Source organism: Atractosteus spatula, chromosome 2, assembly GCF_055471065.1.
Source record: "Atractosteus spatula isolate fAtrSpa1 chromosome 2, fAtrSpa1.hap1, whole genome shotgun sequence".
Classification (NCBI taxonomy): Eukaryota; Metazoa; Chordata; class Actinopteri; order Semionotiformes; family Lepisosteidae; genus Atractosteus; species Atractosteus spatula.
Genome location: NC_142707.1, coordinates 7,989,369 through 8,014,985, shown reverse-complemented (window position 1 = coordinate 8,014,985; position 25,617 = coordinate 7,989,369). Strand labels below are relative to the sequence as shown.

Here is a 25,617-nt window from a genome sequence, read left to right as displayed (position 1 = left end):
TTAACACTCTTTAACGGAACTATATATAAGAGTGGCCTTTCCTTTTTAATTTCTGTACTGTTGAGAATTTTAAATGATCATAATCTTTTTTTAAGAATTCTATTCGCCTATTTACCACAAGTCTTTCCGGTGATGACGCGACGCAATGCCTGTCCGTTTTGATAATAGACATGCGGCTTGTTGCAGCATTACTACCCGGACTGAGGCCTTGATTACGAAACAGCTGATGTGCCAGGGTTTTTCTAAATTTCTTGTACTGCTGTTAATTTCAGACACCCATCCAACCAGAAGACCCTGAGACCCGAAGGGACCAGAGTTGCCACCTCCTAACATAAATGCATCACGTAAGAAGGCTTTGCAGATCTGAGAATTTGGGGGACTGGAGTGACGTTCCTTTTGTCTAATTAATTGCATCGTTAGGGTACTGAACTATTTGAGATAGTGTCAGTACTGTTAAAACAAAAAAAATACATTTGTAAAATTTACAGGTGTATAAAGTTTGTAAAATCGACTTTTTGGGTGTGATGTGTATAAAGATATCACTGTTTTTCCTGTTTACAAAGGACGTAGGTGTGGTTTGAGAGAGGAGAAAGGGGGCATAAGCATATTTCAATCTTTATTTTTAAAGGGGTTGAGACAGCAGACCTCTGTGGTTATTAATATTTCTTGTCTTTTTCTTTTTTTCAGCACAACATGAGAAAAGAAGTTCAAAACTGCATGCCTATGTTACAGGTAACTAATTCCAGAGTTAGTTCATCAGGGCTTGGCTCCAGACAATGGTTCTGCCAAGAATTTACTGTAGCTGTTCAGTGCATGATCTTTTTCCACTTTAAATTCACTCACCTAGGTCTGTACGCACCACTGGATGTTTATAGCTACACATCTTTATTAGAACCACATGGGTATCAAAGGCAAATTAAGTAATTTGTACAGAAGCACAGAAGAGCACATTGTAAACCGTGTCGCCTTCAGTAATGTATACCTACGCTTTTTAATCACAGTTGTTCCGGAAGAGGCTAACGCATGACTTACAGCTTGAAATGATTTACTGAAGAAACTGTCACAATCACACTACAAAAAAATGAAACAATTGCAGAAGGAAGCTACCTATGTTTATTTGGAATTCATTCCTTTCATAATACCTTACACTCCTGTGGTTCTTTACTTCTCCCAAAGGATCCCAGAGCTCTTCAGATAGAGGTGAGAACCCACTTCATCCACCTTGGAAATGGAGTTCACAGCAGCCCCACTGCAGAGCACAGCAGGTAGAGGAGTCAGATCTTACTTCACCTGTTCAATTAAAGGGGGACTTTTGGAAGGCCAGACTATGCAAACCCAGAGTGGAATTTAGCCAGGACATTGGGGTTAGCGCCCCAGATGTGCTAGAAGACAACTCTATCCTCTAGTGAACACCTCAGAAACTCAGTTGAGCAGAGGTTTAAATCTTCAAACAGTTTCATAACCAAGGAAACAATAGTCGAACTGTTTCACTTAAGTAGATGATGAGGCAATTAGGAACTCGGGAGCAACAAGCTTCACAAAGCTTGTGAACCTCAAGGACCACAGTGAAGTAAACCCTAGATTACAGCTGGCTCCCCCTCTCTAACAGATGACACTGCATGGCAGAAAAAATCATTCTTTTGTCTGCCTGGGAGTCTGAGTATAGTGGGAGTCTGAAATAATACATATGCATAGAAGAGTTGTATTGTAAGAATGTGATTAAGCACATTAGATTAATTATTGAACAAAACATTAGACCTTGTGTTGTTTTATTGGATAGAAAGGTAGGCTCATGCCCTTGCGATGTTATAGGGTTGATTTGCACCTGTTGTGTTCACGGTACATTCCCATTGGATAAATGTGCTGATCTTCCTTCTGACATTCAAGAGTATGACCTCTCATTAAATGCCCAGCTTTGATCCTTCTGCGCAAGACTTGCCAGGGCTCTTATAAACAGAAGGCATCACAAGCCTAAGAAACTTCTGTTTACATACTTAGCACACATATTAGAGATACACATCTGGACACGTGTTCAAATTACAAATACAGTAGCATCTTGGAGATCAGGGCTGTGTAGTATATGTGTATTTATTCAATCATTTTAGCTGCAGTTGTGCTAATCGCAACAGTCAATCACAGAGATCTCTACAGAATTATATAGTAGTTGATAATATTGTACAAAAGCAGTAGACTGTGTAGGCACAGAGGAGAGGAAAACAAAAACTCCCAGTGGAAGAAATAAAGCTCTAGGGGTCATGGGCCTGATGATTGTCCTTGTCTAGGCAATTGACCACATCTAATACAACTATAATAATAATATAGAAGACCACCCCACTCATATACTTATTCTTGTTCTGGAAAGCAATGGTGGAATATATGAGTTAAGAAGGAAAGAATTTTACCGCGGGGTTTCCGTAAAATAAGCAAACGATCCTTTCACACGCTTAACTGTATATGCGGCTTTACAGAAGCTTACTGTGATAGCTTGTAAACGTTTGCTGCCTCCTGCATGCATACCAATCAAACCAGTCGAGGGTGATATCCACACTAGACTTTCACAAGAGTTAAGACACAAACTGTTTGCGGTTACGTTCCTTAGACGTCCTTATGGAATGTAACAGAGTACATTTATACATATTTCCCTGATTCCCACAGCCAAATTTGTATTTATTGATGCTAATGGAATTTGATTGAAACACAGAAAATGGTAACACATGGAGAAGTATGAATACATGAGATTTCAGAAGAGAAGCATCTCACTCAAGGGAGCAGCAGCAGTGGTTAGGCCTCTAAACTCCAGACCACAGGGCTGTTGGATCAGCTCCTGGGAGAAGCACTGCTGCTGTGCCCTTGAGGTAGTTCACTCTGTTTATTCCATTAAATTCCCTGCTTCATAATGGGGTCTCCAGGTCATCACTGTAATTGAGAATCTGGTATCATTCTCGTAAACTAACTGACGAAAAACAGGCAGAAACATTCACTTTTGGAAGATAATTTCCATTGGGAAAAATGCTCGAGCAGTTTCGGCGTGATCCGCAGCTAAAAAATGACAACACAAATACAAAACACACAATACGTAATACAACGTCGTGATCTAGAGGCATCCCTTGATAGTAATCTGGATAATCAAAGAAGAAACCTTGATCCCTTGACAGAGAAAAACAGTCTTCTTCCATCACTGCTGAGCCCTGTTAAAACTGCATTAACTAGCTCTTCAGGCCTGAATCATGTTACCCAGAACTGCTGAGACAAAAATTGTTTTCTGGCTTCAATTAAAAAATGCTCTCTGTCCAAACCACATTAAAAAGGCCTTTTCCTGTTTTCAGTAAGAGCCCAATAATCTGGAGACGATATGACTGACAGAGGCACTTCTTAACATGCTCTAGGTATTTAATGAAGTATTCTTCTGGAAACCCCCATTTACATGCTGAGTACTGCCTTTTAGTGAGTGTTAGAGTAATTAAAATATTTTGAGGTAATTAGAAAGATTACATTGAATACACTGAAAAAAAGTCCAATTTCAACATAAATGCCACCATATTGTTATGTTTGAAACCAAAGCCCAGAGTATTCCCCAAACACATAGGGGTTGTACACTTGTTCGCTTGCTTGTTGCTTAGGGATCTAAACTCCTCATTGAGCTGTTTCCTCAAGGTCTTCATGGAGAATGACAGCAGTGGAAGTAGGATTGTTTATTGAGATGTGGAGACTTGGCGGAGGGCCAACCTCCCGGCCATTGGACGACCCCCAGCCAACCAAGGGGGCAGCTGCAAAGGTGGCGAGGAGGTGGAGGAGGGATGCGAACAATGGGTGGGGAACAGGAGAGGGTGACGTGTGGTATATATGGAGACTGAGCGCTTACGTCAGAATTAGTGTGACTTGCGGCAGCTGGGTTTAATTAGTTTGGCTGCCTTTATCCCTCCTGACCTTTCGTTAAAAACTCCATTGGTGCCCACTTGACCCTTCATTCGGTATATCAGTTAAGCAGTAGTTGCTGGTTAGACTCTATTACCTTTGGGATTCCCTAGCAATAAGGCTTTGACTACATCAGCGGAAGAACTCTTCTCACCCTCCCACACCATGGATCCAGGTTGCTGAGAGCTCCATTTAAATCATAGCAAAATATGCCGAGATCCAATAATCTTGGAGGGAATGCCGATGTTCTCAGCTCTAATGTTTGTTTTGCTACCGCCAGGTCGGACAAACAGATACGTTTCAGCCATGGCATTTGGAGTCATCTTCCTCAACTTGGAGTTACCATGTGTGAAGATGGAACGGTCCTATTTAGAATCATAGTATAACAAGAGACCTGTTCCAGAACTTTACCCAAATCTGGACACTTTCAGAACAAGTGTGAAAAAAGTACCTTTGTTCTTGATGTGCTCATTTTCCCTGTGTGCCACATCTGACTTCATCTGAGCTCCTTTCAACAGGGTATTCATTTAGGCTACCTGGATTTAAACACAGTGGAACCAGGATATCCTTTATTCCCATGGTTATTCACCCATTTAATTTGGACAACTGATATATTTGGAATAGTTTATTTTTACAACATGCATGCATCGTATGTCTCTATCTCACACACCATCTTTTTTATTTGCATTTCTATATTTTAAGGCTTACAATTGTTGTTTGTTTTCCATTTATGTCATTTACAGTCTTTATATTTCTTATTTGTTAAATTTCCTATCTGGCACTATAAAGGACATAAGTATACTTTGTGCATTAACCTGTAAATATGACAGTGCAGAGGGTTTGGGTTTAACATGAAACATACAAAACGCGCAAGAGAAGCACGGGCAAATGACGATGGATACGTGCGCCATGTGCAGAAATAAAAAAAGATTGCCCATAACACGTTTTAACAAGACTTATGTTTTGGCTGTGTCTCGAAGGCCAGTCTTTTGTTTAAGATAGGACTCTCAGAGGGTAAGGAGCTATTGGTGACACAGTACCCTATATTCTCAGTACTTTTTTCTACTTCAGCCACAAACTCCTCCTGCTTTGCCACAGTTACTAAATGTCCTTGTACTCTCTACTCGAGTTAGAATAAACATGTTTCAGATTAAAGACAACACTGTTTAATCCCACCGAAGATGATTTCGGAAACCTTTATTTACAACAGAGCAAAAGCGTAATAATTGTTACAAAAACATTTAGAAAAAAAATCCCCACTTTCATTCGAAAACAAAACGAAATGTAACCACTACATTGTTCTTAGCTTTCCCTTTAACAATGAACTTAAAGCAACTTTGCATGACTTACAACAGAGAAATATCTAGTTGAGTCACCGTAATTGGCAAGGAAGTTGCACATTCAATGAGGTAAACTAAGGGACTGAGTCAGACACAAGGATCGCGTCCCAGATCGACACTTATTTTTGCTCTTCCAAATTAAATAACTTTAAGAAACAATAATGTTCCGGTTGAATTCAATACAGATGTTAGTGCATATTAAATTATCTCAGATTGTTTATTTTTTTACAAAAAGAACATCATCTTATCAATATATAGTAAATCTTGGTACAAAAATACACTTTTTTTTTTCTTGGTGTTAGAGACATTCTGAATTTCACACTATGTGAAATGTTTAGAACGATTATTTCCATACATCCAAGCAAGTCTACGTTTTTCTTCCAGTTTGAGCGAACGCAGCGCTACATGTGGTGCTTTATCCATTAATGTCACGTTAAGTTTACCTCCCGGATTTTGAAAATACAAAAAACAACTCATGGTATTAATAAAACCAACAACGATTTAGCTACTCAAAATTCGTATCATGGAATATATTTCTGCGTTTTCTCACAAGCAAGAAAAAGAGCGAAGACGCTTTATGAATGCGGTCCTTAAAGCAGACTGTTTTTGTTTCTGGCTGTAAACTTTCACACCAGGGAATTTGAAAAAGTGTTCAGAAATGCCCTTCTTTCTTCTAACATTTAAGAGAGTAAACATTTAATTTAGGGGGGGAAATCGCCTATTTAAAAAACGGGTCTACCAACTAATGGGGACAGCAAAGATGGCTGCGAGCACAGACTGAAAGGTGGGTAACAGTCTCTCAGGGTGCCCTGCGGTGTGCACGGTAAAGCCGCGGGGAAAGGCAGAGGGAAGAGGCAGTTATTCTGGACGCCTTGTTCCATGTTTTCTGCCTCCTTTCCCCCGCGTTCTTTCTTCCACTTCGTGCGGCGGTTCTGAAACCAAATCTTCACCTGCGTTTCGGACAGGCGCAGCGCCGTGGCGATGCCGTAGCGCTCGTAGACGGACAGGTAGTGCCTGGCACGAAAGTGGTTCTCGAGGACTCGGAGCTGCTCGAATGTAAAGGCTGTCCGGATCCGCCGGGACTTGCATCTGGGCTTTGCCGGGCTTGGCTTGCGGCCGTGCGGAGCTGGCGATTCGAGGTTGCTCTGGGAAACGGGGCTCTCGCCGGTCCCGGGTGAAAATGCCGCAGGACACGGGTCAGCGGTTTCACCACGGCGGGCAGAGAGCTCTGCAGTACAGTCTGTTGAGCCGTCGGTTTGTCTGTCCGGCCTTTCCTGTTGACAATCTTTGATACCTGAAAGAAAACAGAGAGGCCCCAAGAGATTATTAACGTCTGCTTTTGTCACATGGTAAAAGTCTAGATTATTTTATTATTAGAAGTATACGATAAATTGTGGATTCACGGGAAATCAACACTAATACATTGGTGTCAACGCTGTACTACTGATTCAAATCAAGGTAATCACGTTATATTACATTTCTTCTCGACAGAGCGTCTTCACATGCAAGAGAACCAAATAACAGCGGGCCTATGTAATAAAAGTTCGGTAAACGTTCAATACATATAAAACAGAAAATCTTAAAATATTCCACAGTTACTTACATGAGCCAAGGGCGTATAATTCAATAGTTTTAATAAAAGTGGCAAGATTAAAAGAAAAGCAGAGGGAACCAATTTGCTTTTAATGGTGTATTTGGAACTGTGAAACAGCCAGTGCCATGGGCCTCAATAAGAATGTGCCTGCGGCAAGGCACTATATATGGTTTGGATCACTAGTTTGCAAATAGCTCTAAATTCGGATACTTAGAACATTTCCCCTTGAGGTTCGGTTCATGGTTTCCAAGCAGGGCGTGGGGGACAAAGCAGGTTTTGGGATAACGACATACTATACGCACGACCTAGCCCATCCAATCGCCCCTTTGTTGTGTGCGCCAAGCGTCATAAAAAAATGTATGTTTTCAAAATAAAACCGCCCGTTTATTTTCGTGCGTGGTGGAAACAGAACCCAACAGAACTGTTAAATGTTTCGTGAATGATTCGTAAACGTTTCCCACGTTTAATAACTGCTGCCTTAACTCGAAAAACACGATAATTTACTTTGGAGTGCCTGGACTAGATTAGTGTGCTGCTGTGCCCCCGGTTTTACGTTCTCCAGCTCGCTGTGTGGCAAGTGCAACACAGCACAGCGATTCCGCAGCGCTATCTTGTGGCACCGTGGCCGTTTCTTAGGCAATATATGGCGCCTTTTCGATAATGTGGCGCTAGAATACACGAATACTATACATAGGAAAATAAAATCTTACCATTACTTTTCTGTGTATGGTATTCGACTCCGTTTGCGCGGTGAACTCGGCTACGTCTCCCAAGAAATTTAGTAGGGTCCAAAATATCGCTCACAGAAAAAGATACTTTGCTCAGTGATGGAAGCGTTCCAGACTGCATTCTGCGTATGATTGTAGAAAGATTAGTTTAAAAAGTACATTATATGTTTAAAGAAAAACCGCAGAAGTAAACTTGAAACTCTTTTGACAGCTGAATTGAACTGGCTAGGCACCGCCGGCGCGGCCTCCATTTATACTCTTCCCAGCACACGACGCTCGCACTTGTGAAATTAACATGTGTGTTTTCTTAAGAAAGTCCTCGATAATTTATGAACCATGGTGATTACAGGACAAAAAAGCCATTGCAAACAGTAAACCTCATTTAAGATTAAATCTTACTTTGGAAATGCAAACGCTGTAACAGATGATGCACTTTACCTCAGTGGAATTGCCTGAACCCCTGCTTTAAAATGCTAATGTCCTTTCACCGCTGGGGGTGTGCACACTTTCTGCTTTATTACAGAAGATCTGGTTAAAATGTGCCCTTGTTCTTTAGAAGCTTGTACCTTTTTGTTGAACTCCGTGTCATTAATTTGCAATTCTGTGATTTTACGCTGGTAGGACACGTGAAGTGTAGTTGTGATGCAAATGAAATCGCGCGGCATATAATAAACATTGTTGCGCAAATGGTTTTTGTCCTATTTTTTTGTCCGTACAAGAAAAAAAAGTTTCACCGATTAAATTGTATTTGTATTTAAATAAGTTCATTTGTGTTATTTTGATAGATAGGATGTGTCTAAAGTTTGGAGGAGGGGGTCGGGTTCGCGTATAGCATTAATGTTCAATTTAATTCCACCATAACAAGCCACTATTTCTAAAGTTAGTGTAGACACCACGCCTTCTAGATTATTACAGCACTTAGTAGTCAATGATGCTCAACACTTCAGTAATACCCGCAAATTACCATTACACTGAATATTTTAGTGGGGGATCCTGCGGATTTCACGATTTCGTGCACGCCACGGTATGTTTCAACGATATAGAAAGTTCGGAACTATTTTTCTTCCCAAATGAGTTTTAAAAAAGGTCGGAACAAAGTAAACTGGGACAAGGAGCTCTACTTTGATTCCAAATAACCAGGGTGATTTTAGGGCGTACACATAATACATTTCATTTCGTACTTAACATAAGATTAAGACGTAACATAGATTCTCACGGGAGCATAAGGCAGGAACGCGTCAAACCCATACTGATATTATGGCTAACTTGAGTATCAGTAGTACCGGCAAACATTGATTATAAAACATTTGTGATGCGTGGCTTCCATGGTAGTTTAAATGACAAACTGTTATGCTATCGCTTCTTAAACTCTGTATTAACCATTACCCAGCAGAAGTAAACGTCTTGTAGTTTTATAACAATCTTCGTTGCTTACTTTGCCTACTAGCACCATTCGGCACACCAAGGTAGCCCTTTATATGTAAAGAATACCTTGGATCAATTTTCAGTCACGTTTTCAAAATCAGTGGTTCGCTGTACTTAATGACAAGGAACGTGTATCCTCTTGCCGGTAGCCATTTTACTCCTCATGCAGAAGTAAATGTTTCATCCACTGAGAAAAGACTATAAATAAAAAAAGCAGTCAACCAGATGACTGAGTTAAAATACAGAAAATGTTGTCAAGGAATGTTTTTTAGACTACACTAACCCTTGTTATTAGCTTTAAAGGATGTATTCTACCCTTAGAAGTTAATCTTATTTTAAAAGTTTCCTTTATGTGGTGTACGTTTTGGGTGGATGACTGACTTTGCAGATAAGGAAAACAGTTTAGAAGAGAAGCAGGGAATTTTAAACTCCTGTTCCAAAAACACAGAGCAGTTTTCCTGAATCTTTCCATTGAACTGCTCAGGTGCTTTTCAGGATATAAAGTGAAGGACATGTGAGGTGAGGCCCGCCTAGCAAGACAATTAGCAGATGTTGGAAGCAGTGGTGACCCTTTACGACCCCAGCTCTCGTCCCGGGGCCCAGTGGGATAGAAGGCTATAGAGAATGAATGGGCAGCTGTCAGGCGTGTGCCTTCTGCCTCTTACAGCGCTTGCCCTTGGAGGGAGGGGTTTTAGTGCATAGAGCTTGGCGCAGTACGTCTCCCTTGGACACTCGGCACACGCACAGGGTGAATGCGTAAGGATAAAGGATTCCAGCTTCTCACAAGAATTCTTAGATCTTAATGTGATAAGCATAGACCATTCTCAGTTTTTGTCAGATGCGAAAATAGAACTGTTTGTGGAATTCATCCGTTTTATGGGTTGTATGCCTCTCCAATGACTTGTATACACCTGTTTCTGGATCACCTGTAGCACAAACCACTTATTGCTTGTACTGTATTTCCACCATTGCCTGTCAATAGTATTACATTAGCCATACAGTCTTGTTCTGCAATCAAACGTGTTTTAACATACTGTGTAAGAACAGAGTTCTAGAGTGGAAATGAAATGGCCAAGAACTATAGTCTTCAAATGTAATTTATTTGTAATGCTTCTCCATACAATGTACAACTGTATATACTTAGCAGTAACGAGTTATAAAATAGATCTTCTACAATTCACACAGATACAATGCATTAAGGAACAAATTAATATGAAACAAAGTAAAATTCAGGGAATAGGAAGTTGCTTTGTCTCAATGAATACAATTAATAAGGATCTAGAGAGTAAGCAGACATCCAAGAGAGAAATCAAAAAGCCAAGCAAACAGACTATGCATTGGAGGTGAAAAAGAATTCTTAATTAGGGAACTTAAAAGTAAGCATTTTATTTCAAGTCTTGGTAATTTTTGGTAGCAACAACAGTCAAAAGGTTTTTTGAATTCCTCACTCTAATTAAATTACTTGAGTATAGAAGGCAAACACATCCTGAGACAAAAGTATCATAAATATATATGCCTTTCCTAAGATTATCAAAAGCCCTTTGAACATGGCTTCATTTACATAGATTTGCAGAAGTGTGTATGTGGGCAAACATATCATTTTCACTGTAAGCAGTGAGATTTTACATATATTGTTCCAAATTTATAAATGTATTTCCATCTAGAACACTTAAAAATGTACAGGACCTAGCCATTTGCATATATTTGAATACTTGGTGAAAATTAAAGCCTTCGCAAATTAAAAAAAAAAACAGCAGCCTAACACATTGTTCTTGTAGGTTAAAGCCACTACACTGCTCAGTCAGTGCATAACAAAAGGCATGTATTTTTCATTGAAAAGTGAACAATTCAAACAAGCACTCAGCTCCTGTTTGGTCTGAAGTTCTGACAAGTGAGAGGCGAAGCTATTTCATGCTTATGGGTTGTTAGTCTGCAAGAGTATTACTGGTTAACATCAGCAGTGATCCTGGTTCTATACTGTATACTGCATATAAGTCTTAGTAATTGTGAATGTATAAGATTCTGGTAGAGTTGAGCCAGCACCAATGCTGCAAAAGCCATTTTGCCAGCCTCATGGTGATTCTGGACTGCTGGAGGAACAATGCTGCTCTGCTCAATCACAAAGGAGTCAAACTACTACAGAGAGTGCATGCTCCTTAACTAGGATATAAGGTGCCATAAATAAGTACATTGCTTTTTTTTTTGGCTAAAGTTTGCATGCAAACCCCAGCAACACCGAGCTAAGCCAGAACCACGATGCAGCTATTTCATCTTCCTTTGATCCGAGCCCCCTCACACCAGAGCTGGATGTGAACCAGATCGAACATAACAGTAGCTGTGCGCCAGAAGTCCAAACCACTATCAAGGGGATGAAGAAGTAGGGCTTCACGATGCACATGCCACACAGAGCAGGTGCAAACAGCAGTGTTCACCTCCAAAAGACAGCAGCCCATTTCGTGTAACGGACTGAAACGGAGATTCAACTCATCTGAAAACAATTGAAATCTGATGACAGTAGCACTTATGTTGAACAAAAATGTGCACAACACTGCTCATTTCAAAATAAGAACAGTGTGAGAGAGGCCTGAATGTCCCTTATGGAATAACAACCCTGCCTTGCTGGATTATATTAACTCTAAGGTAGCAGGTAATATATAAAGCACTGCAGCACTTGTACTTTTATTAAACAGAGGAAAGTGCTGGTTCAAGTGCAAGGTAAATACAGAAGTATAATGCCCATGTAATAGTCTCCCTTATACAGTAAAGGGCTTTTTCTGTGGATAGTTCCCCTTTTGGGGATTTTCATGTTCCCCTTTTCCCCAAAAAGCATCCTAAGACTGTGGCTGCCTGGGTAAGTAGGTGGTTGAATACAGAATTGTAAGGGTCCAATTTGTTGTAATAAAGCAGCAGGGGAGGTACAAATGCTTAACAGCCCCTCAAGTCTGGTGGAATAAACTGAAACACACAGAGATCGTGACCCCTTCTGTTGGACAGACTCCCAGCAGTGCAGTGACAATACAACAGACACAGAACAAAGAGAAGCTTCCTTTGCACTGCAGACTCCCATGGTCTATGGGCTACATGCATTCTACAACAGGGTAATTCACTCATTGGCATACTGCAAACATTTAACTACACTATAAAATAATTAAGCTTTTAACTTTTTTCAAAGAACCATTAAGCATATTTTATGTTAGACACTAGATACCAGTAAAATAGATCTCTAACTGCATAGCACTTATCAGACAGTACAGGAAGTCAGGAGGATTTTTACGGTGATGTTTACTGCAGTGTTAAACGCATTACAGGAGCGTGTCAGTAGTTCCTTGCTTCAATCTCTGACATGTGTAAGGCAAACTACAGAGACAACTTTGTTTAAAATCATGAGTATCTGTTACCAAACCCCATTTAACTAATCGTTGTCCTAGCTTCCTCAGTCAACCATTGTATTAGCTTTGTATCTGTCAAGTAAAAGGCCGTTCCTTCAGTATCTCACAAAGATTACCCTCGGTGACCTGTAAAACTTTGTGCTCAACTTATTTTTTCTTTAAAAAAAATATTAGTTAAGAGTAACTTTGTCCACAACAGGTTTTGACTGTTGTCACAACAATCCATACGATTTAAATCCAATTCCACTGTAAAAAGAGTCAAATAATTTTGTCTTTAACAGGTTTTGCAATTGTATCAATTTCCATATGCCATACAGATAGAAGTGCTTTATATTCAAGTTGTTGTACAAATGACTGAGTTGTGATGCATTTTAAACTGTACATGTCCACCAGAGATTTGTCACCATTTATATACAACAAAGAAAACTATCAGTATTAGATCTGTTATACCAAAGTGTTATCCAACATACCAATAACTAAATGAAGAAACTGTTGTTGAAATACATGAGTGGTGATCTCACACATACATGGAATTTATTAATAAAACATTCAGCACTCCGCATTCATGCATTCACATTTGTACAATACTCCCTCAGTACAGCCTCACAGCACAAGATTCAAGAAAAAGTTATAAAAAAACTTGAAATACGCTTGTAAAATTTAGTCCAACCAATTTGCTTAATTAGAGGGATCCTCATTGTCACGAACTGATATAATGCCTAATCCTCATGATTTTAAGAATGAATAAGCTGGCAAGGTTTCCTGCTATTAATTGTGGTTCTGCTAATTCAGTAAAGTTCTGCTTGGTCAGTTTCATCACGTTCGTTTTCAGTGTTTTGATTTTATCATTAAGCAACTGCTGCTAGCCCCTTAAAATGAAAAGGACTCAGATTTTAAATAAACAAAACCTAAATATCTAAATTATACCTTCTGTAAATTTATGTTTCTCAAAAAACAGGATCAATTTATAGCTTTAAATGTAGGCAGAATTAGAACTGAAAACTCTCCTTTGCACTACTTCAGCTTTGTGTATATTATCTAAATCATTTAGTATCAATAGTAATTGGGCAACCTAGCCAATATTGTTGCATAAAATTAAGATCAAATTAAAAAATTTACAAGGATCACTCTACACATTGATTTTATCCAGTGCTGTCAATTTTGTTGTCCTCAAAGAATGAAGGCTATAATTTGTTTGCATGCTGAAAAGGTCTAAATTACCTGTTTTGTCTGAGCTGTAGTGTTCCAAACGTAAAGTGCACCAGGTTCTTTGTCAAGGGTGATGATAAATCTAACAGCCACAATACCGAATGATTAATCTCTTTTCATACCTAAAGATTGTGTCAAAAACATGGCTCATTGTCATATCAAGTAATGCACATTTTTATTTTATGGGGGTAAACAGGATAAAACAAGAGAAGAAAACGACTAGCTTTAATTCTCTGACTAACCACCAGGTTAAATCTGGTGTTTATTAGTGTCCTACCATTATAAACAAAGTGTAACTGGTAACATAAGCCAAACGCCACTGAAACCTGAGTTTACAAAATCCTGTGGTCAGGGGTATACAGAACAAAGCACATGGATTACAGCTACTTGTAAAAGGGTGGCTGCATGGTTATGTCACCAATATTTAAACACATTTAAACTCGCAGCATGAAGCAGTAGCTGGAAAGCACAAATGAAAATATAGCAGGGATCTACTGACCAGGTGAATACTTCACATCCTGAGCAACAGCACTATCTACGGCTAGCACAGAGAATACTGCCAAGATTGAGCGCAATGGAAGGAACAATTCACAAAGCCTTTTGCAACAGGAAGTGCACATGTTCAAGTGTAACCTCAACATTTCATGATGGGAGAAAAAAATAGCAAGAGGATAAAAGAGTAATTTTAGAACCTACCTTTAATTTGCATTAAATTATTAAAGTCTGAAGTTTAATCATTTAATTTTATCTCCAGTCAAAAGGCTTAGTAAACTGTTTGCTCTTGTGATTGGGAAGCTTTGTGGAGCTTAACTTGAGACAGCATGGCAACATCAGTCTGAAAAGATAAGCTGTTTTGCACCTGCACCTACTTCAACCTAGTTTTAAAACATTTATTTGAAAACATTTTTAATGTCTGGATGGTATTTAAATGAGGCAGATGACAGTGCTGTACCCAGTGGTGCTGAGACTATTTCAGACAATCTGAAGCACCTTAGAATCGCAAACCACTACAAAACTCTACTCAGCATCAAGTTGTAATGTTATGATCACTCCAAAGTGTCAGTAAATTCCTGAACTCCATTCATCCCTACCTCTGCAGATGGAAAAGGGTTCCCACACTCCCTTTAGGCTAATCTTCAGGGTACTTTAACCAGTTATCTGTCAAAACACTACCATATCAGCTAATTTTCATCCCTCACAATCAAACGATCTTCTCCTTTTATAGCTGAAGACACATTACTCCTTATTACAGATGTTCAGATGATCTGAATCTTGGCTGTTTGAGGTTAATGCTTCAAATTTGGTTGCCCATCTCAATGACATTCTTTCACACAGCCATAACCAACAAAGTCCTTTTATTACATTTTAAATATGAACCTACATATTTGGGATATTTGCAATCACCTTCAAGAATCAGTAATGTAAAACAACTGTGAAGAGCTTGCTTTTTAAGGAGCTTTCCACACTGGTTCAATACAAGAAATGACACATTTGTACCAGCTGCATTGTGAATATAAATGAGAGAAGCCTTCCAGGTTGTGTGGGAGCCCTTTAGCACAGCCTCTCTCAAGCCCTCAGTTCACCCTGCCCATCAGTGCTGCTGTGTGGAAAACGTTTGGTGATAATGAAGCGTTACTGACATCTCCTGACCGGTCTGGGTCCCTCTCCACCTGTGAGCATGTCCTATTAGATGAGCCGGGCCTCTCCTTCCATCTCGGGTGGAAGCTCGCACACACCGATGAAGTTCATTTCCTTGCCACTGGACCGCGTTGCAGAGGGGCCCAACTGCGAAGACCTGGGAGAGGGGTTTTGGGAAGGAGTCTCGGGTACCAGGCCGCCGCCCCCGGCCCGGCGCTCATGCAAGAACCCCTCCAGACGCCGCAAGAGCTGTTTTGGATTTTTCTTGGCAAACATTTCCACTTCTGCAATGGAAAAACAATGTGGGGATTCGGATGAGCTATTCTAGGACACGGTGTACTTGAGAAGACAAGCTGAGGGAACCATTAGTGTGGCTTTGATTAAACCTTAACCTATCAACACAAGCAAAACTTAAAAGCTACGATATGTAGGACTGAAAAATGTTTACAAGAAGAGTTGAGCAAGTCTGGAATAAACTTCAGAGTTATGCAGTTGTAGCTGATTGTCGAGGATTGTTTAAGAAGCAGCTGAAGAACATTCAAGGATCATGAGGTAATCACACAATAAGGACGGACTAAATGTTTTTCTAAATGTTCTTATACATATTTGGCAATGTACTGCTAAATTAAATGAGCTGTTGAGAAAATTAACAACAACGTGGACAAAAGCTCTGGGCGTGTAACACCAGACTGAGGATGCCTTCTCCATCATTACCTTTCAGTACAAAGCCAGAATCAGAGATGGTTTTGCACTGCGTCTTCCAGATCTGGTACAGTTGCAGGAACGTGGCGACGTAGAAATCATTAAGCACCCCAACCACCTGCTGCCTGCGATTGCACTCCCTAAAAACAACCGAATCAGTAACCAGGAACATGCACACTCCCACATACTCTTCAGCTGCACAAAATGCATTTCATCTCTTATTCACAATGAATTTTAAAATCCTGGTTTTGGCCACAAAATGGCTAATCTGACGGACACTCCAGCTCACATGTGGACATAGGCTTTACTCCAAGGTCATCTTAACCATACAAGGGAGCAAGTAAAGTTTTATTCCATGCCGAAAAGAGAAGAAAAGAAACAACATTTTGGCTGTGGAGCCTTCTTCAGTTTGTGTGTTTTTTCTTCTTTTCAGCATGGAATAAACCTTTACTTGCTCCTTTGCGGCCTACGCATGCTGACGCAGCTACCTACTTAAACTATACAAGGATAGGCTCTTTCAGTCAATATGTGTCTCTTCTTAGACACTCCGCAGAGCATCAAAGAATCCAAGACATCTAACATGAGACTAAAGACACGTTCTCTACCTTTCGTTTTAATTTACTAAAACCCTGCTTGCAGGAAGGAGTGTATACAATTAAGATTTCACCTTACCATATAGCAGTAGCAAATGACATTCTGCTACAATACGTTTTAATGCAGGTTACCTGCACTACTTACTTAGTGAGGCACTCCTCTCGTAGGGCATGGAGGGCAATGCGAGTAATATTAATAGACATCAAACAGAAGGGGAAATTCTGTAAAACAAGTAGTACACAGTTAAATGGACTGCACCAGTCTGTTCCTTTTGATTTTGACTAAGATCCAGTTCTGAGCCTCTACTTTGTAAGAATGAATGGAAACTTGTTCACCTTTTTGGTCAGTGTTCGGGGTAAACATATGACTGCTGACCTGAGTAGTGTGCTGGGAGAGCTTGTAGATGTCTCGAGCCAGCTGGAGTGTCTCTGGGTCCATGACCAGGTACAGCGTGTGCATCAATCCCAGGAAGCCAGTTCCTCTCAGGTCCGTGGCAGGGTCTGTGCCTGTTCCACACATACACACACAGTGAGGAAACACCAAAAAATAGATCTAAAAGAAGTTGCACCACTGATTAGTAGAGACTGTCCTGTCATGATCGCACCTGGTCATGAAACTCATTAAAGCGGAGACTGGAAATCCACCAACACATATGACCGTCTTAAATCTGTGCACAGAATCCCAACAGTCCCTCAAGAAGCAGAAGCCCCTCCAGGGAAAAGAGGTCACTTCAAAATCATCTGCTTACCCTGGAATCCCAGAGCCTCCCAGTGTGGCCCATAGCGAGGGCAGTCCACACGGCTGCCAGTGAGCCTCTTGTAGATAGTCTGCAGCACTCGTGTGTGTACCTTCTGGCTGTTATCCAGAGAGCCTGCAGAATGCAAAGCCAGATTACAACACTAGGAAACTCTTCTTTCCTGGAGACATTCTGGCTGCTGGACCCAAGGCTTTTCCCTGCAGTGAAGCGGGGCCGACTCACAGAATGGGAACAGGAGAAGCCATCGCCAGTGCTCCTGACCATTAGGAGGCTTTAGAATGAAGAAGAGCAGGGCAGCCATGCCAGGTGTAGCAGTGCCAAAGACATTGACAGGGCAACTTTAACTGCTACCCCTTTAACCACCTTAAAGTAAAGTCACTCTGTCTGCATTTTATGTATTGCAGGCTTCATGGCTTATGTGATCCAGAAATACATTATACCCCCTTGACTACTATATCTTAAAAACACAGTTTTCCTGAATCAGGTATTCCGGGAGTACTGAGGACAGAGTACTCTGAGGGCAAATGAGAAACAGGTGGCTGAGAGCCCAGAGCCTGTATGCTGAGGTAGCATGGAGTAGACTAAAAACCTTAGGCAAAGGGGCATTGATGTGCAGGTAGGACAAAAAGAGATGGGCATTTGTACAGGACGTCAGTCACAAAAACAAAGCACGGGATATCTTGGGTGGGATGGGATATGCAGTGAAAGGCTGTTATTCGCTGGCCCTGTAGCAGCAAGCACTCACACTGTGCGATGGCAAACACCAGATCCCTCTCCTGCAGCAGCTCACGGTGCAGTCTGGGTGGGCCAAACAGGAAGTGTGTGATGGCAGCGAGGCCTGTACGTCGCACTGTAGGCTGGATGTTCTTCTGAAGGTGGATTGGGCGGAGAAATATTATCCTTTTAAAAGCTCGTTTGGTTTTAGTATAACAAACTATCTTCTTTTACATTTTAAAGTCCTGAGCATCCTTTTTTTTTTAATATGAAGCTGACAAATACTTCATCACAAACCTCCTAGCTTTGCCAGAGAAAGTCCCACTTAAAGTGGGGCCTCTTTTTTTTTTTTGAGAGTGTCAGTCCATGGGGTGTTAAGATAGTCTCTGTGAACTCATTCTTTTTCTGCTGAAGTTGCAGTATTTTATTAGGTGGACATTCAGAACTGGAATAGAATGCTGGATACAAGGGCTACTACTATACACATTTTATACTGTTATATAAAGTAGGAACACATTCTATGAAATTAATTAACCAACTGTGTTAAAAGAAGTTACATTTGGAAATAGATGAGGGTGATCTTGGAAGACTGCCAATCTGATAAGCCCAGGAAAGCACAATAGATAAAAGAGAAATATTTAAGGACTGTTCTAAGGTTGCTAGTAAATAAGTGATCTGAGGACCTCAAACAAATGCTTCTTGAAATAATTTGATATTCTGCAATAACAATGCGTGTTAACATTCCAGTTGCCTTTAATTTTTTCTTCCTCACATTAAGAAGATAAACACGATGTGGCAACAATCCTCTCCATCAGACCAGGCGTGCCGTTTACAACTTACCACGTACTCCGAAAGGTCTGTGGTCTGGAAATGCTGCAGTGCCTCATTGAAGGAAATCAGGGGTGTGTGACCAGTTGAGTCCTCTGAAAAAGCTGCAGGGAGAGAAAAAAAGCTAGAAACACCCAGAGGTCTCTCTTTTCTGAGAAGCCTAACCCCTATACATTGACACTGCCTGTTACTGGGGAAAAAATGAAAATGGTCTGCTGTACAAACAGAAAAGGAAAGAAAGAGAACTGTCTGTTTTTCTTTCTGCAAGCATAGAATTTAAGGTCCTGCAGAGAAGATGATGGATTATTCCGTAACATGCACACAAGGCTGGAAGCTCACCTGGCTGTATGCACTCCAGGGCCTCCCATTGCTCCTGGGCCTGTAGGATCTCTGGGCTCACCTCTGTGATAAAAAACAGCTGTGAGGAGAACCCGCTGAGCCACCTGCTCATTCAACACGAGATCCAGCGACCAAGGGGTACTGCAGGACAAGGGCTAGGAGCAGCCCGGCCAGAGAAGCTGTGAGAGGAGCGAGCCAAAGCAACTGGATTAAACTGCAAAAAGAGTCCTGCACTGACTACCAGCAATATTAGCTAAGCTCCCCTTGTGTGTCAACCTCAAACGCAGGCTGGTAACCAAGGCAAAAGGCTCACTCTTTGGGGAATAGGCAAAGCATGTGTGCTCACTGGCTCTCATCCATCTTTATCTTCCTCGTACAACCGTGTTTAACTCCGTGCATGCCTGGTCCAAGGGAAATTTGCAGCTATAAGGTGTTATTTATGAGTAGTTTCACTGGAGAAAAGCTGATCAGTTCCAAGGTACATCTGGGGTACTTGTCATTTCACTTCCACTTCAACAATTTTAGTTTGCTTCAGAGAAAAACATACCTTCTTTCTCGTGGTTCTCCCTTCCAGCTGTGAGAGACTGCAATAGGCCATTCTGCTTCAAAGCTGAAATCTAAAAAACAAAACAAATAGAGCATTCTCAGACACACATTCTTTAGGCCTTCTGACTCAACATACAAAACTGTTTGTGGCTAAAAAAATATATAAAATCAGGGTCCTTTATGACACACTAGAGCACTGGGAATTGTTTTTATCTTAGTCTCTCTAACCAGAAAGAAGTGATGATTTGTCATTTCATACAATATCTAGCCACGTGCTTTTTGTATAAGTCAAGGTCTTTTATTTTCCCCAAATAATTGTGGGCAAACAACTCACTCCTCAGTAAATGAATTTGGTAATGATAAAGGGCCAGAGCACCGGTCTAGGCTACAAGATCTAAACATGCAAAAGGTGAACTGTGAGCAAAACCGTTCATGTGCCTGATGTATAAGGTACTGTACAAAGTACGGAAAACTAGAGTAATTCGATTCTTTCATACTCTACCTAACATCTGTGTTCATAACAAGTAAAAATACTTTAATAATTCTTTACATTCTTAAATTTGACAACAGCATTTATTTCTACAACAGTAACACATACAGGTGTTGTTACTGCTAGGCTCATTTTCAGTATCAAACCCAATAACTAATTTGTAACAATTCTTACGTTTGTGTGTTTTATCAACCAAAAGACAATAGAAACTGGCAACAGGCACTTTTGTTTTCTGAAAGTTTCTAATGGGTTATACAGTACGTAACATTTTCAGACAGTGACAAAAATGATGAAGATTTGTTTACTAACCAAAAGAAAATGTAAAATTTGTAGTTTCTGTGCACATCTAGTAGCTTGTGACAGTTCAAGAGTACAGTTAGATGTAGTATGTTTATGTTTAAGCAGTTTTTTTTCCCCCCAGAGAAAAATAATGATCTTGATTATTTCCTTCTTCCTTGAATATAGATAATAATCAACACTATTTTTTTTTATTTCCACCACAATTCTTAAAGACTACTCACACAAATTTGGAAAGATATTACACACAAAAATCAGAACCATTACTATACTACCAATGCTGGGACAGAGTGCTTTTAATAATAGTTTGCAAGAGGTTCCCCATACATTGTATATAAATATATAATATACAATGCTGAGTGCTGGGAAACTATTCAGCTATTCAATTAAACGTTTTATAGAATTGTGTGCAGACTAAAATCACAGATTTTAACAGAAGTTACAGATGACAGAAATACAAAGCACTTATTTTAGCAAAGTGTGCAGTTAGACTACGCCATTTTTTAATAGCAGCTCTGAAGAAAGGGAACATTGTGTGAGGTATGTGATGTGACGATGCAACCTCCATCAACATGTACAGCATGAAACTGGCTGTGCATAAGACTGGAGTTCTTGGTTTGCACAGCAATTTAAAAATGGACCATATTGTGTTATACCACAATGTAAAATCTTAAATACTGAGTGTGAAGTCAGAGTTCCAGAGAAAAGTTTCTTGGTCTAACTGCATTTATGGAGGGTAGTTTCATAGCAAATAACAGTATACTTTACATTCTTTACAAGCATGCTATATTTCAACCCATGGGGAGCACCTGCATACTCACTGGCACCGATTTGAGTGCTGAGCTCCCATTGACTTGATCCTTAGGGTTGTGACATTCTGATGTAATCCCATTCGTACCCTGTGGAAAACCACAAAAAAAAATGGAGACCACTGTAAAGACCTAACCCACAAAAACCAGGGGCAAACACTTCAAAACTCCAACCCTTCCAGTTCATAACTGGTGTTAATCAGTGAATGGTCAACAACAGCTATGAAAAAGGTTTATTCCATACTGAAAAGAAAAGAAAAGAGAAAACGTTTTAGCTGTTGAGACACAGCCAAAATGTTTTCTTTGCTTTTCAGCATGGAATAAATCTTTATCTGCTCCTGTGCAGTCTATGCATGCTGACGCAGCGACTGTACCTACTTGAACTTCATGAAACAATCAATACAGGAAACATTCATCCGTAGGATGAAATTGGCAGGAACAACTACTGTAGCCTTTGCAAAACCTACGGGATCATATTTCAAAACTGAAAGCCTGTGTTCCTAGCTTTAATAATCTCTGAAGATATTCATTACCGATACTCACAGTTTTATGAGCAGAGCAACCATTGGTTAAATCCGGTTTGCTTTCCTGAGGTACCCCATTAGAACCCTGAAAAAGGAGATGGACAAAAAAAGCAAACTATTACCCTATATCTTGCTCAGATAGAGGAGTATGTTTACCACACAGGTCACTGCAAACCATTTTTTTGTAATTGTGCTGTACAGAAATACAGTAAATACATTGCAGTTTTTGCAACTGCAGGCTCTTAAGACAACATTTTGAGTAACTGTGCATACACAGACACAAGAAAGTAAAATCAAATACATTTGCATTTCTGCTTCAGCGATACAAAATGTACCGTTGTCTATAGTTTCTTATAAACTAAGAAGTCAAAAATCACTGATTTTAAAGGCAGTTGTAAAGTCTTACCTGGATACTCTTAATACTGTATAGAAAACATGATTTGTGGCCATAAATGCACTTTGAAATAACTTTGAAAGCAAATGACTTGCCTATGAGTCTGACAGGGATGTGGCGAGAAAATGATAACTGCTGAGTAAATGGGAAAACCCATCTACTCCGCACAGCAGAGAGAAGTGCAGATAAAGAACTTTCCGGACAGTTATTTCCAGACCAAGACAGAATCTATAACTATATCCAAATAGTTTGTCTACAAACTTCCTTTGAGTGTCCAAAACTATTGATGGCCAGAATGAGTTTACAAATCTTCGCTGGGAGTTCGTGAAATGCAAAGCAATACTGCGCAGTCAAAGACATCACCCATGTTAATGCAGTTACACGAAATTTTTGTGGGAGCAAAAGTACCACTCTCGAGTCCGGCGGTGGCTTTCCCATGCTGTATAAACCGAGACCCTGGAGATCCCCAGTGGGGCTTCTGATCAAGGGCACACAACACATACCTCCTCTTTTACGATGCCAGCAGTATCCCCTTCCATGACATCCACCTGCAATGCTGGACCAACTTCTCTCCGGCTATAGCCCCTCTGCCCAGTCCCTGAAAGCTTTAGCACAAACTAAGAGGTCTCCAACAGCAGCCAATGTACAACACAGCTACTGCCATGAGGACACGCATAGTGTTTAAAATGAAGAGTCCACTTTAGATAACAATAATGCATATAATGGCAGTGCACCAAAAACCAAAAGAAAGGGAGAAATGGAAAACATGAGGCAGTAAATCCAAATGTTTGCAAGAACGAAGACGTAAGGGGTAAAAAAACCCAACAAAACAGTTCTTTGTGGCCAATTTCAAACTTTCAAAACATGGAATCAAATCACTGGATCAATTCATCCACACAGAAGCTCTGGATTCCAAGACAAGGGCAGCAATTTTTTTCTTACACAAAACCGGATTTCTATTTATTTTATTTTTTCCCTGCTCTTGATGCGTCAAGGTGACTGAGCAACAAACAGCGATGAATCTAGCCGAGTCCTCTTCTGGTCGAGAAGCAGGGGCTAGAAAATGAACGGATCGATTATGGGAGTCTGTCATCAGCACACAATTTGTGCACGAGCAGCCCAGCTGTCTTCTTCAGCGGCCCCCCCCATCAGCAAGACCCCTCCGGAGAACGAGGCGGCAGGCAAGAGAAACAGGCTCTGCCAGCCTCGCGTGGCATCACGCTGGCGCCCACTGCCGTGCAACGCTCGGGAACTTGACCACTTCAACGGCAGCGGACAGTCAGACACGCACCTGCTGGAAACATGCCCATAACCTTAGCGTGTCCCGCTTTGTTGAATTGGGCTTTCAAACAAGCTACTGGGGCCCACCATGGAACATGGCAGATGATGGCCCAGAGAGACGTTTGTATAGTGACCACGGTTCAGGCCAGTGGCCACACCAGGAGAGGAGTAAGCAATCACCAAGGCGACAGGGGCCTACATCGGCCCCCCACAATTCTGCCGTGCAGTATTTGAGGGGAAGGATTTGTCAACCACTGGAAACTACAGCCTGGGGAGCAGCATTGCAGAGCCTAGCGAATGTGGGGCCAGTAGGGTATTCCAGCTCCTCCTCTTCAATGGAGACCGAGCCTCTCTCGGCAGATTTCAGTGAACAACTGAGTGTCTGTTGCTTGGTGCTGTAGATCTTAATTCTCTCCCCCACAAGTGCCAGGAGCTAGAGAGGAAAGACAAAAATAAGGAATCATTACGAGTGACAACCTACCTGTCAGGTGCACTTTTGCATCTTGCCATAACCCACATCAGATAGACTGCTGCAGACAAAGATAGTCCCACTGATTATGCAACAGGTGAGATAACATTGGACACCAAACAGTCAATTAGCTCTGCTTCGGCAGAAAAAAAGAAAACTTAACAACAATCGTCTCAAGAATACCCAACATGCAATGGTGTGCATTAAATCCACAGATACAGTATATCATGCATACAATGAGAATGAAATAAGCATTAAACTGGCCGTTCTTTCTTTAAGATATAACAGCTTCAGCTTTGCTTTACTAAAAAAAAGTTCCAGTTATCAGGGCAACTTAAGAAGAACAGTATTATTTTCTAGTATTTTTTTACTAGTTAAAATAAAGCAACAAAAACTTCAACAATTTACACTGGACCAGAAACACTCTATGAAAAAATATAAATATACATATAAGGAGACTACTAAGAAATTATAACCTCATTATAATTACAACCTCAACGAAAGCTTTCCCAAATAATAACAAGAGTATTCGTTTGTTCAATTTACTAGGCACAAATACAATTATTTAAATTGGTGTATTCTAAAAATTAAAAAAAAATGCCGATGAAAGAATTAAAGAATTATTTTTTAAAATAAAAAAAAACATTTTCTTCTTGTGTATTCTGTATAACCAGCTTTAACAATAACAATAAGTTTTCATTGATGCCACTTTTGAGGTGAATTTAAAAACCCTTTAACTTAAAAGCTTGCTGCATAAATTATATATTACTGAGTTTCTGCGCCTGCGACTCCATTAATTGTAAATACAGTGTTACTAAACGGTTTTACACATTAAGTGAATAAAACAATTTAAAAATATATTTCAAAAGTAAAATAAAACAGTCGGCATTTTAATACACACTGTACAGCTGACTATACCGTAGAACAATTCTCTCAAAACCCATTTCACTCTGTGCAACTCCTCGTACATTTTTTCAGAAAGTTTGTAAATCAAGTTACCAATGTAATACTATTATTTCTTGTTATAAACACATCACTTGCATTAGCGGATACAATCATAAATCTCAGTTTTTTATTTTTACCTCAGTTTCACTCTCTCCAATCTCGGCTTCCCTTCCCCCTCTAAGTTACTAAAACTCTGCCGAAACGTGAGATGGAAATTGTAGTCTTTACATCCTTCGGCTTCCCACTCTGATAGTGACCTTCCCACCGTATTTATAAACTGCGTTACCCAGAAACCCCTGGGAGCAAGTGCTGAGCTGCTGCGGATTTACGCTGCACTATGGGTATTGTAGTGTTAACGATTAGTACATGCCAGTCACATTACAGAACATTAAAACAACAACTTCCGTCAGCCTTTTAAACACCCAGTCGAAAGAGTTCTGTTACGGGAAGCAAAGGTGGTCAATTCACTTTATTGTAGGCTTGATATAGGAGAAAACAGCTCCAGATATTTTAACCCTGTTTTAATTATGTATCAAAACATTTTTGGTATTGATCAATAAATGAGATCTACTTAATTACATCACATATTTTTCTATTACTAATGTATTTGAATGAGAAAACGTACAAATGTAATAGTAGATGTTGTTTCAATGCTTCAAACGTTTCAATTTGTGCTATTCATTTTTAAAA

At 40.2% G+C, this 25,617-nt stretch overlaps 2 protein-coding genes across 2 annotated transcripts; both read right to left on the bottom strand.

Annotated features, from left to right (window-relative positions):
• Nucleotides 1-3,633: 3,633 nt before the first annotated feature.
• pnx (posterior neuron-specific homeobox) lies at nt 3,634-7,769 on the bottom strand. Its single transcript, XM_088935501.1, has 3 exons — nt 7,560-7,769; nt 5,995-6,549; nt 3,634-3,767 (listed from the first exon to the last, which is right to left on the bottom strand). The coding sequence occupies exons 1-3, from the start codon at nt 7,696-7,698 to the stop codon at nt 3,634-3,636; spliced, it is 828 nt and encodes a 275-aa protein (XP_088791627.1). The 5' UTR covers nt 7,699-7,769.
• Nucleotides 7,770-10,081: 2,312 nt separating this feature from the next.
• elmod3 (ELMO/CED-12 domain containing 3) lies at nt 10,082-25,122 on the bottom strand. Its single transcript, XM_088932988.1, has 13 exons — nt 25,065-25,122; nt 22,736-23,946; nt 21,858-21,923; nt 21,327-21,404; nt 19,720-19,789; nt 19,173-19,235; nt 18,846-18,937; nt 18,037-18,160; nt 17,283-17,405; nt 16,910-17,040; nt 16,679-16,755; nt 15,953-16,080; nt 10,082-15,522 (listed from the first exon to the last, which is right to left on the bottom strand). The coding sequence occupies exons 2-13, from the start codon at nt 22,769-22,771 to the stop codon at nt 15,287-15,289; spliced, it is 1,224 nt and encodes a 407-aa protein (XP_088789114.1). The 5' UTR covers nt 22,772-23,946; nt 25,065-25,122; the 3' UTR covers nt 10,082-15,286.
• Between the last annotated feature and the right edge of the window lie 495 nt (nt 25,123-25,617).

Coding starts and splice junctions, on each gene's coding strand:
- pnx (XM_088935501.1), bottom strand. CDS start 7,698: ATGCAGTCTGGAACGCTTCCATCACTGAGCAAAGTATCTTTTTCTGTG. Junction 6,550..7,559: donor CCATACACAGAAAAGTAATG/GTAAGATTTTAT, acceptor GTTTTCTTTCAG/GTATCAAAGATTGTCAACAG. Junction 3,768..5,994: donor TTTGCTGTCCCCATTAGTTG/GTAGACCCGTTT, acceptor CCACCTTTGCAG/CTGCCCCCTTGGTTGGCTGG.
- elmod3 (XM_088932988.1), bottom strand. CDS start 22,771: ATGGAAGGGGATACTGCTGGCATCGTAAAAGAGGAG. Junction 18,938..19,172: donor CCTGGAGTGCATACAGCCAG/GTGAGCTTCCAG, acceptor CTCTCCCTGCAG/CTTTTTCAGAGGACTCAACT. Junction 16,756..16,909: donor TCTCCCAGCACACTACTCAG/GTCAGCAGTCAT, acceptor CTTGTTTTACAG/AATTTCCCCTTCTGTTTGAT.